Consider the following 18,541-nt stretch of genomic DNA (forward strand, 5'->3'; position numbering starts at 1 on the left):
GGAAAATCAAAAAGGGAAAAAAAGGCCAAGAAATTACCATGGGACTCAAAAAAAAGCCAAACCATCTGCCCAGTAAAAATAGCCATTCACAAAGCAAGGGAACAGTCTGAAAATAGTGTCTGATGTCATAATTAATGTGATGAATCAATTCAGCAGCCATTGATCAATTTCTTTCCTAATCGGTATAACAGAAATTACTACACAACTCTTTAGAGACACAGGAATGATTCATAATGCACAGAGTGCCACTTGCACAAACGACATACAATAATTCAAACATCCTCAAATAACTCTCATATATAAGTAATTGTAAAAATAAAATCTGTATAGGATAAGGCCCCTGCTCTGTTTCTGAGCAAAGACCAAATGCACAGATTGTTTATACAAGATTTTACTTAACGTCAGTGCCTATTGAAATGAGGGAATTAAATAGTGCTAGCTAAAAATAGGTATAATAGGGTGTTCTGTCCAGGCTTCCCCGGGTAGCTCAGTAATGCACTTCAGATAACACCTACAACATCCTTGTTATGTGCTATGTGCCAGAGTTACAGGGCTAGCTGTGCCCATCGCCTCTCTGAATGTACCCCCTCAGATGTCAGGCCTCATACCTTTCTCTCTCCTGGGGTGTAATCACATGATTTTTCCACTTGGACCAGACCCTGGACTACAGTATTGTGTGTTTCAACCAGGCCTTCCCAGCAGGTCTGACACCTGCAGTTCTTTCATTTGGGAGTCTGTGAGCAGTTTCATACTGTAATCACACAGCCTTCTTAAAACCAAAGTATTGATTAATTTTAACAGTAGGAACAAAGCATTAAGAGAAAAAGGATTTTAAAATAACAGAGTCTATGCATGTCTGTCTTATGGGGTTACCATCCCCTGATGGTAAACTAGGCCGGCCAAACATCTTCAGACACCCCACTGGGTACAGGCTCAGTTTGGTTTCCTAGACCAGCTCCTCAATTACCTGCCCTTTTGAGAGAGAATCTTTGAGGGAGAGAGAATCCAGTCAGAGTTCCATTGTTTTTGTCAGCTCTCAAGCTTTATCCTGGCTTGTATGAACCAATTCTTGTATGCAGTGTCGTCGTAGCCGTGTTGGTCCCAGGATATTAGAGAGACAAGGTGTGTGAGGTAATATCTTTTACTGCAGTGGCTCTCAACATTTTCAGACTACTGTGCCCCTTTCAGGAGTCTGATTTGTCTTGCATACCCCAAGTCTCACCTCACTTAAAAATTACTTGCTTTCAAAATCAGACACAAAAATATAAAAGTGTCATAGCGCACTTTTGCTGAAAAATTGCTTACTATAGCATTTTACCATATAATTATAAAATAAGTCAATTGGAACATAAATATTGTACTTACATTTCAGTTTATAGTATATAGAGCAGTATAAACAACTCATTCTCTGTACGAAATTTTAGTTTGTACTGCGCTATATACTATAAACTGAAATGTAAGTACAATATTTATTAACAGTTAATAGTTCAGGTATTGTCTCTTAAAAACCCTTGAGTGTTTACCCAGGAGTGGCTCATTTTGAGTCATTGTTTCCTTCCTACCTGCTTTTTCTTTCCACCTCCTATTAAACTAAACCAATATATTCATACAGTAAACATCCCAGTAACCAGGTCTCCATACAGTATTCATAAACAACAGGGCAGCTCCAAATCTATAAATTAGACTGTGTTGTTCCTTTGCCCCTGTGACAGAGTGTTCACCCCACACTCATCCCAAAGGGATTAATGGAGGCCAGATGGACCAATTAACCTATTAGGCTCAAGCTGGGAGAACAAAGGCTGAGAGGAAAGTCCTAAATTAGGGGAAGCTCGCCTGTGCAGGAACAGGTAGGGCTTCTATAAAGCCCAGAAGCGGAGAGCAGCTAGGGGCTTCAGGGTAGTAATCTACAGTTACTCCCTGTGAGATGTGTTTGGAGTTACAAAGACAAGTGCCTTACAGTTACTCCCTAGGAGGATGGAGTTGTGAGACCTGCAAACCCAGAGAGATGGGGAGAGTCAGAAGGTAAGAAAATGGCTCAGGGAAAAGCAGTTAGCTCTGGAAGGGAACAGACCTTAGCTGCTGAATAGGGGGGTCCCTAAGATGACCTGGGGGTAGAGGGATGGTCCATGTTCCTCTACCAGCCACTGTGGAAGTGGCACCACAGGGGCAATGAATGGGAAGACAGTTGGTAAAAAGAGACTTAGATACCCTAGAAGGTGGGAAGTATGCATAGTGACCTGGCTGGTCAAGTTGTGAAAAAGGAGCACCTGGAATTGCAGAGGTGGGTGGAAAGACTGTCAGAGGAGGGCACAACACCTGGAAGGAGCTAATCCCCAGAGCAGCCAGGAGGAGGTGTACCTACTAGTGAGCAGTCCCCATAATTGCCCTTATGAGTGAACACTGACAGACCACCACAAAGCATGTGGCAGCTTTCTGATAGGAATGATTAGTATTCTGGCAACTGTAGCCTTAGCAGCAGGTATAGCTTTCTGATAGGAAACCAGAACTGCAACGTTGTGGTTTTAATCTACCACACACATTACCCTGGTAAACTAAGCACAATTTGTCTTCAGTAAGACAGAAGAAAGTTAGAATGTTTCTCCTGTCATGTTAGCTCCTGTCATGCTCTCACCCCCTGAAAGTGGGATTTTCAAAAAAGTGTCCAACATTGGCCTAGCTCAGCTTCCACTGATTTTAATACTAGACCAATACTGAGACATGGATGGCAGCACAGACTAGCCACCCAAGTATGAGCCTGCCTGACTCCCTGGGGACATCCTCGGGTGGCTAAACCATGCTGCAATGTCCACACTGCTATTTCTACCATGCTAGCTAGAGCAGAGCTAGATGCATTTGTCTCCCCAGGCTGGGAGCTGTAGATATACCCAAAGAGGTTAAAGGACTGGCCTAACGCCACAAACCATGACAATGGCTGATCAAGGATTCTAAATACAGAGCTAGACCATAAACCCCTTAGCTATAAGACCTCCCTCCCAAAAACAACCCTGCTGTAATCATTTGCTGAGCTGTGATTTGTCCATAAAAGAGGTGATCCCAACAACATATAAAACCACCCCCATAAACTATTTTAGCCAAGCACAATCAAAATGACACACATACTATATTTTTCATATTAATCTAATATCCCAAAACTTCACCATTAAAGTACTCCCCACTTTGCCTGGTCCTCTTCGATGCTTGTTTCTAAAACACATCTATACAGTTGGATTTCTTTCCCCTTTAATACACATGTCACCTGGTTGCTCTTTCTAGCTTGAAGATGTTTATTCCAATAGAGTAATTAGTATTCTGGCACTTGTAGCCTTAGCAGCAGGTACAGCAACTGTATGCAGTAATATATACCATAAGCACAAAGTACACCCTGATTAGCTTAGCAGTACAGTGTGCTGAATGGCTATGACAACTTTCACTAGGAAAGAACAAAGAAACCTGGTGCGGGAGGGAAATGTTCAAAGCAGCCTCATCTTCCCTTAAAACACACAGGTTGAAATAGTATCTCCTAGCATTCTTTTTCCCCTTGAGATCTCACTTTAGAAAACTTTAGTATGCTCTTTCCTTGGATTGGATTTTAAAGCTAGACAGAGGTCAGTTTGTTTCCATAATTCCCTTCCCTGAGGTTACAGAACACTTCTAGTGCATCCAAATGAAGGGGGGATAATGTATCTAACTGCACTGTTATTGCGATCATTATACAAATAAGGTCAGACCAGTATAAGGATTAACGTGTAATTACAACCTGCCCTATGCACCAGATATTATTATGAACTGGCAAGGAATGGACTAGAAGACCTAAGAGTCTCTATCACCCCTAACTGTTATGTCTCTCTGCCTCTCTCACGTCACTAAATCCCAATGGGTAACAGCTGAGGGTTGTATGTGGAAAAAAAAATCCTACCCATATCATGCAGTTATCTATTTTTGGCAAGTTTTTTTCCACATATACACCTGCTTCTCAAATATTCTCTGCACATATGTACTTAGTAGATTTGGGAAGTAACTTAGTTCTAAGTTAAATCTGTATCTTTGTTCCCCTTCTTGCCCTTGAACTCTGCCACACAAAGCCAGCCAGAATATAGCTCTGACTAGATATGATCCCATAACTCCAACCCTGCAAAACACTTAGCACACTGGTAATCCCAATGTGATCAGTGGAATGATATTGAACTGCCTGAAGTTAAGAATATGCCCAAGTGTGTTGCTAGATTGACACCCACACGTCTGAAAAGAATGCTCTAATGCCAAAAGACAGGCAATGTAAGAAGAACTAGACAGTTTATATATTCTATAATAAATCACTATGGAATAATATCAAATATAAGTATGCTTTGTTGGATACATTAAGATCATTCATAAAGATCATCTTCCACCAACTTTTATTCTTTAATTGGACTGACCTTTAGAGCTCCCCTCTTAAACATTTTTTATTTTTTTCCAGGTGCTAAAAAGAAAGAACAAGTGGTGCAATGCCAGCTAGTTTTTGCCAAGGCTCAATCAGTGATGGACTCAGAATAATAATTATCCTGGGAGAGATTCTTCCCTGCATGTTAGGGATGGGAAGGGAAGGCACATTACTGACAGTCAGTCAGAATTCCAGCTAGGGATTCCTGGGATGTCCACACTAAAGCAGTAGCTCTACCACTCTTAGAGAAGGTGCAGTATGCTCCCTGATCTGAACATCTGCAAGGGCTATACCAAGGAGTATGGACTGCACACCCTAAGAACACTAGTTTCTCCTTGTACAGGGCACAAAGAGGTGGAGAAGTGTAACACACACACCTCCTGGGTGTGGTGTTCTGTCTCATCTAGTGGCATGGAGACCACTTAGAGAGAGAGTAAAATGAGTCTGGACTACAGCCTTAGCTACGAGCCAGCTGTCTTTTAGCTCATGCAGCAGGGGCTCATACACTAAGCTCCAGAGCTCCCCAGTTCGATCCCGCCCACTGAGATCTGTCAGTGTTACAGAAGTTCCAGGGCCGGCGCTTCCATTAGGCAACCCTAGGCAGTCACCTAGGGTGCCAGGATTTGGGGGGGCGGCATTTTGTGCGCTCCCCATGGGGCGCACGGGAGCTTCCGGTTACGCTCCCGTCGCGCCGCCGAAGAAGAACCTTCTGCCGACGTGCTGCGGAAAACAGCGGCAGGCAATTGAGCAGCTCAATGACTGCCACTGTCGCCTGCGGCATTTCGGCGGAGGGTCCTTCTTCAGCAGCACGATGGGACCAGAACCGGAAGCTCCCATGCGCCCCGTGGGGAGCGCACAAAAGGCCGCCCCCCGTATTCTGCCTAGGGCTCCAGAAACCCTGGCACCGCTCCTGAGAAGTTCTCTGCAACCTACCTACAACTTGGACAGTTATATAAAGATCTGTCAGAATTTGGATTTCTGTTGTGAGGATTCAGTAGCCTCACTAGTTGTTAATGCAATGGGAAAGATCCTCAGTTGATATAAGCAGCATAATTCCATTGAGTCTGAGCTATACCAGTTTACACCAGATGAGAATCTGGCCCAATATTTTAAAACTACTCTTAATCTCACCTATCCTGTTTCTCTGTTGCATCTCACCACACAAGTCTGTGCCTGGCTTTCCCCTTAAGACCCTAAAAGATGGTGACACCACTGTGGTTTCATTTTCTACTCTACACTTTCCCTGAAACCTTCACTACACCTTTAACTCATTCAAAAGGAATACTGTAAGACACATCAGGTCCAAGTGCTATGATAGTGCATGGCAAGAGGAGGGCAGAAGTGGTTTAAGACAGTCAGTGCAGGCTCTGGCATTGATTAGAGCAGCATATTAGGGTGTTGCTCTAGCAGCTAACAGCCTCCAAAAGGCTGCCTATGTGTTGTGTGGCAACCCAAAATCTCCATTTTGCTATGTTCTATGGAGATACCTCCTCTCATCCACAGCATGTCTCCTATTCTGAGGCTCATGAGAGGAGCAGTGTAGTGTGCTGGCAGTAGGGCAATTTTCCCCTGATGCTTTGTGGCACCTCTCTGGTCCCTATATGTTGTCAGAAGGGTGTATATGGGCCAGGTGAGGGGAGAGGACTATCTCCCGTTATATTTTATTAAAATGTCCACACTTTTCTTACTTTGCAGTCTCCACTCAGAGCATCTGGCAACTTCTTCCCCCTGAACCCTTTAATAAAACCCAGTTAGGAAACTATGTGCATGTCTCCCTTTTTGCCTTTAGATAAACTAATCACTAACTCTAGTGGTTCTACAATCTAGTGGTTAGAGCAAAGAACTGGAGACCAGGAGGATACTGGATTCTAGTCCAAGCTGAACTACTGATCTGCTATTACAGCTAACAATATAACTTTAAAATGCAGTGTGCCTTTTCGCTGCATGGCTCATTGTTACATAAAAGCCATTATAAAATGTGAACAAAACAATAATTTTCAGAGCCCCTATAAAACTCCTCTATCATTCCAAAATTTATCTGTCTTTCATAAAAGCTACTAGGGGAGGGTGTGAAATTCTGATATCTTTCTTTCCAAAAAGCAAGGTGGAAAAGAGCTGCCATCAAATAGCTCCTTAATCTACTTTCTAGTAAATGAAGAAAAATGTCAAGTCACACAAATATTTTCCAGCTAGGACAAAGTAATGAAAAAGAATCCAACTCATAAAACAGCATCATTTTTTAAAATCAATGTAGCTTAATAAAATATGGTCAAGCAGGCTTTTGGACATACACATGCCATTTTCTTTGACAAATGAACATCAGAGCTCAGCAATCAAATGGCCATAGCTATAAATGTTATGCTTTCTTCCATCACCAACTAAAATTGGCTTACAGGTCACAATTAACTTTGGAGCTGGGGAGGCAATAATTATGGTCTTGTTACTGGACACAAATTAGCACATTTATCAGCATTAGAGCTGCAGCAATCTATTTGCCTCAGAGTAGCATGCTCTGGCAAATGAGCTCCACAAAGCCTGCAATGCTTATTATCTTGTGAGCGTAATGCCATTTGCTCATCAGTTCAATGTTTTATTTTGAGGCTGAATGTGGCCACTAAAGGCTGCTGATGGAAGAGGGAGCCTAAGAAGAAAACTGATCACCAAGCCAGCAGGAAACTGAAATCAAGCATGGGAGTGAATGGATCTGCTACAACAAGAAGCGGAGTTCAGAAGTAATAATTACTGAAGGTTACAATGTAATTTTGAAAGTAGTGGATACACCCTTGTGTTTGGATGCAGGAATATCCTTTCCCAGGAAACGATTTGGATAATACTTACCATAGGGTGCAATGTAGTATGTCCCAAAAGTCAAAAACTTTCTTTAGAAGTATAACGGGGAAGCAATAATACAAGTCATTGCAGCAGGGATGGTTCAGCAGCATCCAGACTGGGTGTGGGAAATTAACTCCCCAGGTGGGGAACACCACTAGTCCTCACCACCCATCACTCAGGTTCAAACAGTTCTGAGGATCTGATTTATACCTGTCAAACTCATGGCAGAATTGGCTGGCATCCAAGATAGAGGAAGATGTTTTCCCCGTATCATCATAATCATATATTGAGCAGTGTGAAGGGGTGTTTACCCCACACACAGGTGGTGAAAGGATTAATGTGGACTGGAGAGGCTAATTAACCTGGTTGCACCTGAAGGGCGGGCCAGGCCCACTTAAAGATGAATCCTAGCTGGGGAGGATCTGGGTGGTTTCAATAAAAGGATGGCCAACTCCTGAGATGAAAAACAACTGTAGGCCAGAGCTGCTATCAGCAGAGACAGGGCTAGATAACAGAAGAGCTGTCATACCTAGCTACAAGGGGGCTCCCTAGGAGTGGTTGTTCTCTTCCCCAAACTTCAAAATGCTGAATGTACTTTCTTCAGTCATGAGAGAGACCGAGAGGGAAAGCAGAAAGCCTGAGCCTCAAAAGGAGCACTTTTTTCAATGAAAAAGGAAATGGGGTAACAGAACTGAGCACATGGAACTTAAATTGTTCACATAACTAATTCTACAGCCACAAATACCTGTATCTTTCATATTTTAGTCATTATGTTTTATGAGCCCCCATATAGCTAAGTTTATCATTTTTTATTTATTTATTTGCCTCCAGTGACTTTAGCTGAGCATGAACTCAACTCACAAGCCTGACAAACCTGAAGAATAGTTTTAAGCTTCTTCACCAGGCACTTTCCCCAAACTCTCATGGTGATTGTCCCTAATCAGCATTCAGGTGTTGATTTGTAAGGCTAGATTTAAAGGAAGGGAACACCTCACTAATAGCCCCAGTGTTTATCCCTGCCTGCAGCAGCAGCAATGAGAAGGACAGAGACTCCAGCCATCTCAGAAGACACAGCATCACAAAGAACTCCTCTCATCCCGGCTGGCATCTGGGCTTCCCCTCATTAGCACATTAAAGCGACTCTGTCCATTTGATCAGAGCCACTCTGTGCAATCCACCAGAGTTCTCTATGGAGCCATTTACACTGCTACTCTTTTGAAACCGTGCCTCTCCTCCCCCAGTTCAAGAGGCACTAACCTCTTCCCAAAGCCTGAGTTACAACCTGTGTCAAAATTTCTTTCTTACCACAGGTACCCAGTAAGTACAGACTTTCTGAATGTCACAGTTCAACTGCAGAAACACACATAATTTGTCTTTCAAATTACTCCATCTAAGAATAGCTTTTTTCCAATCAAGTATGTGATATTTTTGTATTTTAGAATGCAGGGCACTGGGCAGGCTTCTGCCCTAGTACATCACCACCCTTTGAACAATTCCTATTTCAGAATATGACTCCCAAGGCATACTTAATGTATGGTGCAAATTCTCAGGAAAAGAGAAAGACAAGGGCAACAGAGCATTAGGACATTAAGTCTAAAAGGGCTCAGAGCCTAGTGAGGGATGTGTTTTGTTGGCTCCCATGATGGGGAGAGGGGAAAAATGACAGGACAGGCTGTGTCCCACGAGATTTCCAGCTCCCACAGGACTTCCGGAGTAGGCTTGAGGTCCTGCAGGATTTGGTCAATGGTTTGGAGCCACCACCTCTTGCAGGGTTTGACATGAGATTTGGAACCGTGATAAGATACGTGCTCAGAGCCACTTCCTGTTTGCTGGTTTCCAGCAGTCAGCCCACCCTCTGTCCCTTATGTAGGTTGCTGCAAGCTGTCTAGTCACCATTTTGGGGCTGGGAAAGAATTTTTCCCCGTACCACCAGATTGGTTGAGGCTGGGCCATCTCTAGGATAAAAAAAAAATCCTGGGAGCACAACTGCAGAAGCGGGGGTGGGGGGGAAGATGTCTGGAATGCCGCCCCTGAAATTGTGAGACCCCAAGCACATGCTTGGTTTGCTAGTGCCTAGAGCTGGCCCTGGGTTGAAGCTGGTTGGGTTTTTTTGTCTTCCTTCAGCAAAACCTAGGGGTTGGGTTTTGGGCAATCAGAGGGCTGGAAATTCTCCCCCTCCCAGAGGGCACAGTTTGGATCTACGTGACAGTCATTTAGTTATTGCAACTTTTGTTAGGCGCCCAGTGCAGGAACTCCCTGATTTAGGCTCCAGAGCCCAAAAGGTGTAACAGTGGGCATCCCGAGTGCATCTTCTTATGAAATGGGGCATCATGTCTAGCCCCCAGGGGGCAAGTGCTAACCAGGAGCTGGGATGCTACTCGGTGGGACTGCCCTGTCAACGTGCTTAATGGCGGTACTGGCTGGAGGTTGAGGTCCCCTCTCACTTCAACCTCCAAAAGAGGGAGGGATGCTAGTGGGTGAGTGGAGGAACCCAGAATCCCTCCTAATGTGATGATAGGGGGGGCACGCACACACACGCACACACACACACAGAGTTCTGCATGTTGAGAGATATCAGGCTGCATTCCCAATAAACAGACATACTGAACTACCCTGTGGGGAGTGGGTGGGGGGGAAGATACTAATATTATAATACTAACAGCCACATATTTCTCTTCAACACAAATCGCTGGGAACTGTATCTTACCCAAGGGTGTGATTTGCTTTCAGAATGATGACTACATGTAAAATATTGGGAATAGGGTACAGTAGAGAATTTCTGATCAGATATGTTTTGCATTGGTCCGCTTTCTAAGATCTAACTATTTTTTTTCCAGTCACAACATCTGGGTAGTGGAAGACGATAGCACAAGCCCAAGATATAAAACTAACATAGCCAAAGATTGTTTTTAAAAATGGTCAGTCTCAAACACTAAATCAGGAACTGCTGTTTCAATAGCAAGCATTCCCCAAACAACACACCCACGGAGATATACAGAACACACACTCTGTAATGGTCAGATGCAAGTGTCTTCCCTGAAGAGCAAAATAATTTTAAAAAAGGCTACAAAAGAACAAGTGTTTGCTTTATCTATGATCCAAAATGTGCATTTTCTTTGACTGCATGGAAATTTTGAATATTTTTTCTAAAGGTGAGGCAAAAGCTATGTGAAAAGGCCTCAGATCTATTGTTTTTCACCTGCCCTTATTCGAGGAGATCTTTAATAGCTGTTTGAATGTTTTAGAAATAAAAATGCCAAAGAAAGCTCATTCTTTTGTTTTGAACAAAAAAGCTTAGTTCTTTAGGGTATTCCAAAGGGGACTATATTTGATCTTCAAGTTGCTTTCATTAAAGCAGAAATGCCATAAATTATTTGGATTGTTGTTTGTGTCTCAAATCAGTCAACTGAATGATGTTATTGCTTTGGGGCAGTGAAATAAATTGCCTTGGTTTTATTATTTCTAAATACATAAATATATACATACATATCTAATTTATCATAAGAATATGCATTGTTAGAAGATTATTTTTCTGGGATTATAGTTTTTGTGGGTTGCAATGTAGTTGTAGGGGCACATAATATTTCATGCTCTTATTTCAAGAGCCCATAGCCTTGGCATACAGTCCAGGTTCAAAGTTATTGTGCAGTATTGGGCCAAATTCTTCCTTGACTCTAAAACTAGTAATAAATTCAGTCCATTATATACTGAAAGAAGCAGGGATTTGCTCAGACTGTACCCAGACAGCTGTATTCCTTAAGAAGAAGCATCAAAACAGACCTTATGTACAGACTATGTATTTATTTTGGCAATAAAATTAGTTATTTTCTAGCCTACATGAATTATCTTGTTTAATACAATTTCATTTTCTCTTTTTGTAATAAAGGTCACGGTTTCTTCTGTAAGCATGAAATGCACCCAGGTGCAGACAGACAGCACAAGTCCTACCTCACCACTGTAAAGATACAACAAATGACACCGGATTCAGGGGCTGGTGGAAGGCCTAAACTACTCTCAACCCAATTTTTTGTTTCAATTTTATAGTTTCTCTTTAACCTTTAAAAATGATTTTTAGGAACTTTCAAAACCACAAAAGTACCATTCACAAAGAAACAGAGATCCTTGAAACAGAAATATAAACTGTTGCTAGATTCTGCAACAAGTATTCATTTGTGAAAGTACTAGGAGGTGGAGGAGAGTAAAACAAGAAGCATTATGTACAATACAGATCTAGTTTGATGAGAAAGTCTTATATAATATTGAAAATGTATCTGGAGTATCTTGCAGTGTTGTTATATACCAGGACAATTTTTTGTTTACTGAACTTCAACAGAAGATTGTAAAAATAATAAATAACAAGACACTCAAAAGAGAGACAAGGTGGGTGAGGTAATATCTTTTATTGGATCAAAGTCTGTTGGTGGAAGGGACGAGCTTTTGAACTTCACAGAGTTCTTCCTTAGGGACCTCAGAGCTCTGTGAAGCTCAAAAGCATGTTCATTCCATGACTAGAAGTCAGTCCAATAAAAGATATTATCTCACCCATCTTGTCTCACTCTGGAGTATTTTGTTATTTATTATTTTTACTATCTCCTGGTTAAGTTCTATAAAAACATTACTATATGCCTCAATTAAAAATGGAGATGAATAAAAATAAGCTTCACCGGTTAGAACAAACCCGGAAGTAAGAGGAGGAAATATATTAAGCCTTAAAAGTAAATAAGTTTTTAGTAATTTCCTTCTCAGTCGAAAATGTAACATCATCAAACAATACCCACCAGAGTGGCGCTTGGATATCACTCTGGAGTGCAGAGTGTTTTGGTCTTACGATTGTACTTTATGTTGCCCTGAATGACTTTGTTTACTTGAATGAAATACCACTGGTTAAACGTAAGAACATAAGAGCTGCCATACTGGGTCAGGCCACGTTCCATCTTGTTCCCAACAGTGGCCCGTACCAGAGCTTCAGAGGGAGTGTACAGAACAGGGCAACTATGAAGTGGTCCACACATCTTTCACTCCCAGCTTCTGGGAGTCAGGGATTTAGGATCATCCTGAGCATGGGGTTGCATCCCTGACCATTTTGGCTAACAGCCATTGATGGACCTATTCTCCATCAACTTATCCAGTTATTTTTTTGGCCATCTCAACTTCCCACAGCAATGACTTTCAAAGGTTATGAATGCATTGTGTGAAAAATACATCCTCCTGTTTATATTAAACCTACTGCCTTATTAATTTCATCAGGTGACCCCTGGTTTTGTATTGTGTGAAAGTGTAAACAATACTTCTCTGTTCGCTTTTCTCACACCATTCATGATTCTATAGACCTTTATCATAACCCACATATTAATTCTTTTTTCAATATGTCCAACTTTCACCCAATCATTTGGTTCTGCATCAGAATAGCAAGGCCTAGGGTAATTCACTTTATGATCCTCATTTCAGTAAATACTTGGTCTGAATCCTCTAAGGGGACAACCAAACAATAACTGCCCTCCATCTTTCAGCAATGTTTATCCTTTTTTCAGCTCCTTTAAGGCGGTGGTGTTCCCCCTTTTCAGCCTGAGGCTGAAACACATTTCAAAAAGATCAAAGAACACCAATCAATACTTCCAAGGTGATTCTTTGCCCTGCTGTGCTCCCTTTATACCACTCAGATGACAAAGGGAGTGGTGACCCACATGTCCCATGTCAAAGGACTATATACACTTGGTGAAAGTTACAGGACCCCCAGGCTAGGATTACCACATGTCCAGGTTTTTTCAGGAGCATCCATTTGTTGAGGTAGCTGTGCTGGGAAATCTGTACAGGTATCAGTACACACTGCCAGTTGTTTAGTCTTATGGTTTCAACCCTATCCCAGACAGCTCTAAACTGCACCAGGGCCAACCAGAGGATCAGGATACCACTACTGGTTGTTGATTCTCATCTTAGATAGATAGATTCCAAGGCCAGAAAGTATCATTGTGATCATCTAGTGCAGTGGTCCCCAATCTTTTCCAGGTGACGGGTGCCGGACAACGAGCCACCGAGGACTGTGGCTGGCAGACAAGCATCTGCCGAAATGCTGTCGGAGGCATCACCGCCGAAATGCCGCCGCAGTAGTGTCATCAAGAGGCATCACCGCCGAAATGCTGCCGAAAATCAGCGGCATTTTGGCGGTGGCGCCTCTTGGTGATGCCTGCCGATCGCAGCTCCCACTGGCCGTGGTTCGCCGTCCCAGGCCAATGGGGGCTTCAGGAAGCAGCATGGGCCAAGGGATGTGCTGGCTGCCACTTCCCGCCACCCTCATTGGCCTAGAGCTGCGATTGGCCGAACCTGCGGATGCAGCAGGTAAACAAACCGGCCTGTCCTGTCAGGGAGCTTACCCTGGCAAGCCGCGTGCCAAAGGTTGCCGATCCCTGTGTTATACCTTTCTCTGCTAGATTGTAGAGTCCATTATCAAACATTTGTTCCCCATGGAGGTATTTATAGGCTGTAATAAAGTCACCTCTTAACCTTCTCTTTTCCTTCTCTTAACCTGAAATAGACTGAGCTCCTTGAGTCTATCACTATAAGCCATGTTTTCCAATCTTTTAATCATTCCCGTGGCTCTCCTCTGAATCCTCTCCTATTTTTCAACATCCTTCTTGAATGGTGGGTATCAGAAACTTTCCTCCTCCTCTCCTGTGCTGCCCTGTTTGGCTGTAGGAGAGGGGAGCCATTGTTTACTAAGTGGTCCTCTAGGATCAGACATTGCCAGTTGAGTTCCAGTCCTGGATCCCACATCCCAGGGGGAAAGGAAGCAATGGAACGGCTAGAACTACTCTCCTCCCTCAACTGCAAAGCACCACATGGTCAGTAGGGGACTGCTGAGCAGTGGTAGCAGGAAAGGAACAGCAGCTGCTCAGAGCTCTCTCAGCTCACATGAAAACCCCTCTTAGGGCTGCAGGGCAAGCATGGAAGATAGTGGAGGATGGAATACCCCCTCTTCCTCCTCATCATAACAATGGGCCCAGTTCAAACACTTCAGTTTAAAATTTGCAGGACATGAGTCAGGAACGCATTTTCAGTTCAGGATCAAATGCAATTTTCAACTCTTAACACTATTGTCTTGAAAGCCACTCTCTCTGGATACCACGGTTTTAAAAATAACAGGGAGTTTGTTCAAAATATGGTAGATCATTTTCACCAGTAATGTACCAGGTCACCAGGTCAGAATTTATGTTCAAAATAATTTCAGTAAACCCCACCTTCCATTACTTGTTTCAATCCCGCTATCCCTCTTTGATGCTGAGCACCCTCCAATTTTTAATTGTATACTTTGGTTTTCTGCTATTGCCCACCTTACAGTAAGAAAGGCACTCTTAGTGATCACTGAAATAGATTTTTAAAGCCATCCACTCCCATTTTCAATACATCTCTTTCCTCTGTAACCATTTGGAGATTTTCTTCCACAGTGTCCACATTGCCTTCTAATCTTAGAACTTACTGGGGGAATGTTTCAACTTCACCTTTCAACCTTTCCTCCATATGCTTTCACAGCTTGTAAAGCAATTTTAAGAGAAATCTTGGAAGACAATTTCGGATTCACCAGGTGACTGAATTACTCTCTCTCTCTCTCTCTCTTTCTCTCTGTGTGAGAGAGAGTTCACAACTGCTAAGAGTGCCCTTCCCTTGCGGGCAGTTTCCTCCCCAACCAGGCCAATTCCAAACTGCAAATAAGTTTTTGGCAAACTCTGCCTGGTGCCAGCCTGTTATTTTGTTTGTTTTAGGAGACTTCTCTAAGCAGGAAAGAGAAGTCCAGCCCAAGTAAGTTCAAATAAATAACATTTCACAAATGTCCCAAACAAATGGTAGATAAGAGTCACAGATAAAATACAATGGGCACCACTTTTCCATCAGAGGAAAATGTATTGATGCAGAGCAATTAGTACTGGCTTCTGGTTTTGATATTTCTATTCTATCCTTCCCCTTCTATATTTGCATTTTACCTTTCATAGCACATGAAAGCACGAATGCTTTGTTAGGTTTCATGTAGAGATATTTGCAGGAGTGCCATGACATTATACAGGACTGAGCTATTAGATTTTTCCCATTTAAACAGTGTCTAAAACTCAGGTAAAATTTCCATTGATATTTACTGCAGAATGGAGCTACAGGTTATTCTAACCTAAGAAAAGGCTATTTTTGACCTCCACAGAGATAACAACCCTTAATTTTTTTTTGTATGGACTGTGTTTTAAAATAATTTGTCAGAAGTGCTAGAGCTTGGGATACTGTCATTTTATTTAGGTATAAATTAAAATAAATAAAATATCGATTTGGCCCTTGATAAATGCACTAATGGACAAGATTCACATATACAAAGCCCACATGTTAGCAGAAGAACTACATGGTCTGGAAGAACCAATCTAGTACCTCACGGTCACAGGCAGGGTACAGTCCACTTGGAAGACCCCGTTGTAGTCACTATTCCTGTCCATAGGCTGGAGTAGGGGTGCATGTGGCCTGTGTATCTGACTCACTGGTCACTTGGGCTGGTCAGAAAACAACAATTCAATTTTTTGAAAAACATCAAGATTTCAAAATCTGTTCATATTGCTGATTACAATGAAAAAGAAACCTTTTGAAATTTTCCATGAAAAAACAAGAGCTGCCCCTCATATCCAAATAGCATAGTGGTTAGGTAACTCCATGGGGATGTGGGAAACTTAGGTTCAAGACTTGCTCAGAGTTTATGTTCAGAGTAATTCCAGTAAACCCTCTCTTCCAGGTGAGTGCCTGACTACCAAGCTATTGGTTGGCCTGAAGGCTTATTCTCAATCTCTCCTGCTGGAGCTGTCCAATTTTATATAAATAATTAAATATTCATTGGGTCTGAGAGAGAGACTGAATCTATACTGTAGTGGTATAGCACCTAGCCTGGAATATGGAAGACCCAGGTTCAAGTCCCTGTTCCAAATCAGGTGATTACCCTAGCTACTAGATTATTGGCTATTCAGGGGGGGTTCTCTCTCCTTCATACATATCCTGGCCTTGAGTTTGTTTGTTTGTTTTTGAGGAAAAAGGTTTTCCCCTGGCCACACACACACACACCTCCACCGCTTCCCTCCCCTCACAAATTCCCATCTGCAATGGTTTATGCAGAGTTACCAAAGAGCCCATCTCTATGAAGAAGGGGTGCAGAGTTCTGTGTGCCAATGCCCATACAGCAAAACCATCATGGTTCAGTTGGATTGAGGCATCTGGAGAATGTGGCATTGAGTCTCCAAGTCTGTGCAGATAATTCTATTTGTTTCAACTATTCTTCAATCTTCTACATTCTTGAATAACTAAGTACAAATATATTTTCTCCTTAAGAAATGCTTTTAAGATCCTCCTAGAATTATCAGAATTCATTAATCAAAAGTAACGGCAGGGTTCCCTGAGGAATCAGACAAATACCTTCAGAATTGATGGTAACAATCATTGCTTTCAAATTTTTAAAAGCTTGGAAGAGTAAAGGCACTCTGTCTCCAAAAGCGATACATTCAGAAGAGGGTGTTGGGCTTTTTCTTAGCTGTTTACCCATGCTGCCCTTGTGTGAAACTAATGTGAGTGTAATGTGAGATGTGAACATTCATACACACCTTCCCCCCAGGTGTCAGCAGTGCTGCAGTTGCCCAGTAGGGCAAGTAAAGCTATGCATACACAAAAGTGATAGCTTCAGATGGCCTGCTAGAAATGAGATGGTATGCTGCTGAATTATTTATCTCCCATTCTTATGGGGAAATTTAATCACAGCCATTGTTTTGGATTCTTTAAATATTAGATATGTTAGTATCCAAGGTAGAAGAAACAAGTAATTTGCAAAGGGAAAACACAAAAATTAAATACATTGATCTAATGTTTCACTGGATTCATTCTTCTTTTGCTGCATCATCTAACACATTCTTCTTATAGCCATAATATCTTAGCATGCACAATTCTGAACCACATGCATAGGCAAATCTGCCCATTAGAATCTCACCAACACTTCACTTTTGATGCCAGGGCACATATTTTGACAATTCAAACTGGCTTAAGTAACCAGAAATCAGGCAACAACGAATCCAGACCTATTTAAAATCTCCTGAGGCATTAGACTTTGTTTGTTTTGGATATTATATGTACGCACGCACACACAGTAAACCCCCACATAAATAATGACTAGCCAGATCACCTCAGCTATGACAATTTTACAGCTGTGTTTCTACATCCTCCCACTTCAAGCTCTTAGCTCCACTCAGCTAAACTGGCATAATTTCTTAGGGATTTCTCCATTAAAAATCAAAACTGCAGACTGTATACCATGGAGTCTACTGTTAGTTCTTGGTGACTGTGCTCTGTGAATATGAGATTAACTAGAAAAAATTAAGCATTTGGAGGCTTATTCTATGGAGTTCTCCCTCTGATGGAGTCACTAGGCATGTAATAATTAGCGTCTTCCAGCTCTGAAAGGAGGGAGGGAGTGGGAAAAGGGAGCCCACAGTTAGACAGTACATGGTGCAAAGTCCCTTTCCAACAGTCAGCAGAGCGGTCCTGTGTTGAGAGGAGCAGTCGGGTCCTTAACCCCCGTCCTTTCAGCTCGAAGCCCTGGCAGCTAAGGGCACTTCCACCGGCTTCTCTCTCTTCTTAACACTTTCGTGCCTCTTTGGGGCACCCTTTGCCTCGATCCCTCCCTCCTCCCTGGTGTTGCTGCAGGACCACTCGGGCTGGCTGTGAGCCCCAGACATGTGGCATCTGCCCTCCTACGCCGGGGTCAGCAGCACCATCCCCCGCCCGCACCAGGACGGGCCGGGCCGCTCTGCTGTTTAAAAAGCCCGAGGGCACAAAGCGCTCTGCCCACCCCCCAGCAAGGGGCAAAGCTGGGGAGCACATGCTACCCGCTGCTCTGAGGGCCGGTGGGGGGCAGTGAGCTGGGCACCCCTGCCCTCCCCCCGTCCCCCCAAGCGGCTCCTCGCCGGGGCTCCCAGCCCGCCGCTGCCCGGCCCTGCTCTCCCCGCGCCGCCCGGGGCCGGCCCCTCTCCTCACCTGTTCAGCACTTTCCGGAGCCGCTGGCGCACGCCGGGGGAGGAGGAGATGCTGCTCCTGCCGCTGCCGCCGGCGCCGCCCTCCGCCGGCAGGTTCTCGATGGTGGCGACAACATGGTTGGGCTGCGGCGGCTGCTCGGGGGAGATCATCGCGGCGGGGCTGGGCATCAGAAGGCAGCAGCCGGGCGCATGCTGCGCCGCGCGGCCGGCCGGGCGACACTTCCGCGCGGGCGGCGGCTCGCTCGCTTCTTCT

General features: G+C 43.4%; 1 protein-coding gene across 1 annotated transcript in view; it reads right to left on the reverse strand.

Moving 5' to 3' along the window:
* Positions 1–7,362, reverse strand: part of SLC35F1 (solute carrier family 35 member F1) — a 366,249-nt gene extending 358,887 nt beyond the window's left edge. Inside the window, exon 1 of the mRNA XM_039530814.1 lies at positions 7,259–7,362. Coding sequence (XP_039386748.1) covers positions 7,259–7,362 — 104 coding nt within the window. The remainder of the gene's footprint in view (positions 1–7,258) is intronic.
* Positions 7,363–18,541: the final 11,179 nt, after the last annotated feature.

The sequence above is a fragment of the Mauremys reevesii genome, linkage group 3 (assembly GCF_016161935.1).
Source record: "Mauremys reevesii isolate NIE-2019 linkage group 3, ASM1616193v1, whole genome shotgun sequence".
In the NCBI taxonomy this organism is placed as follows: Eukaryota; Metazoa; Chordata; order Testudines; family Geoemydidae; genus Mauremys; species Mauremys reevesii.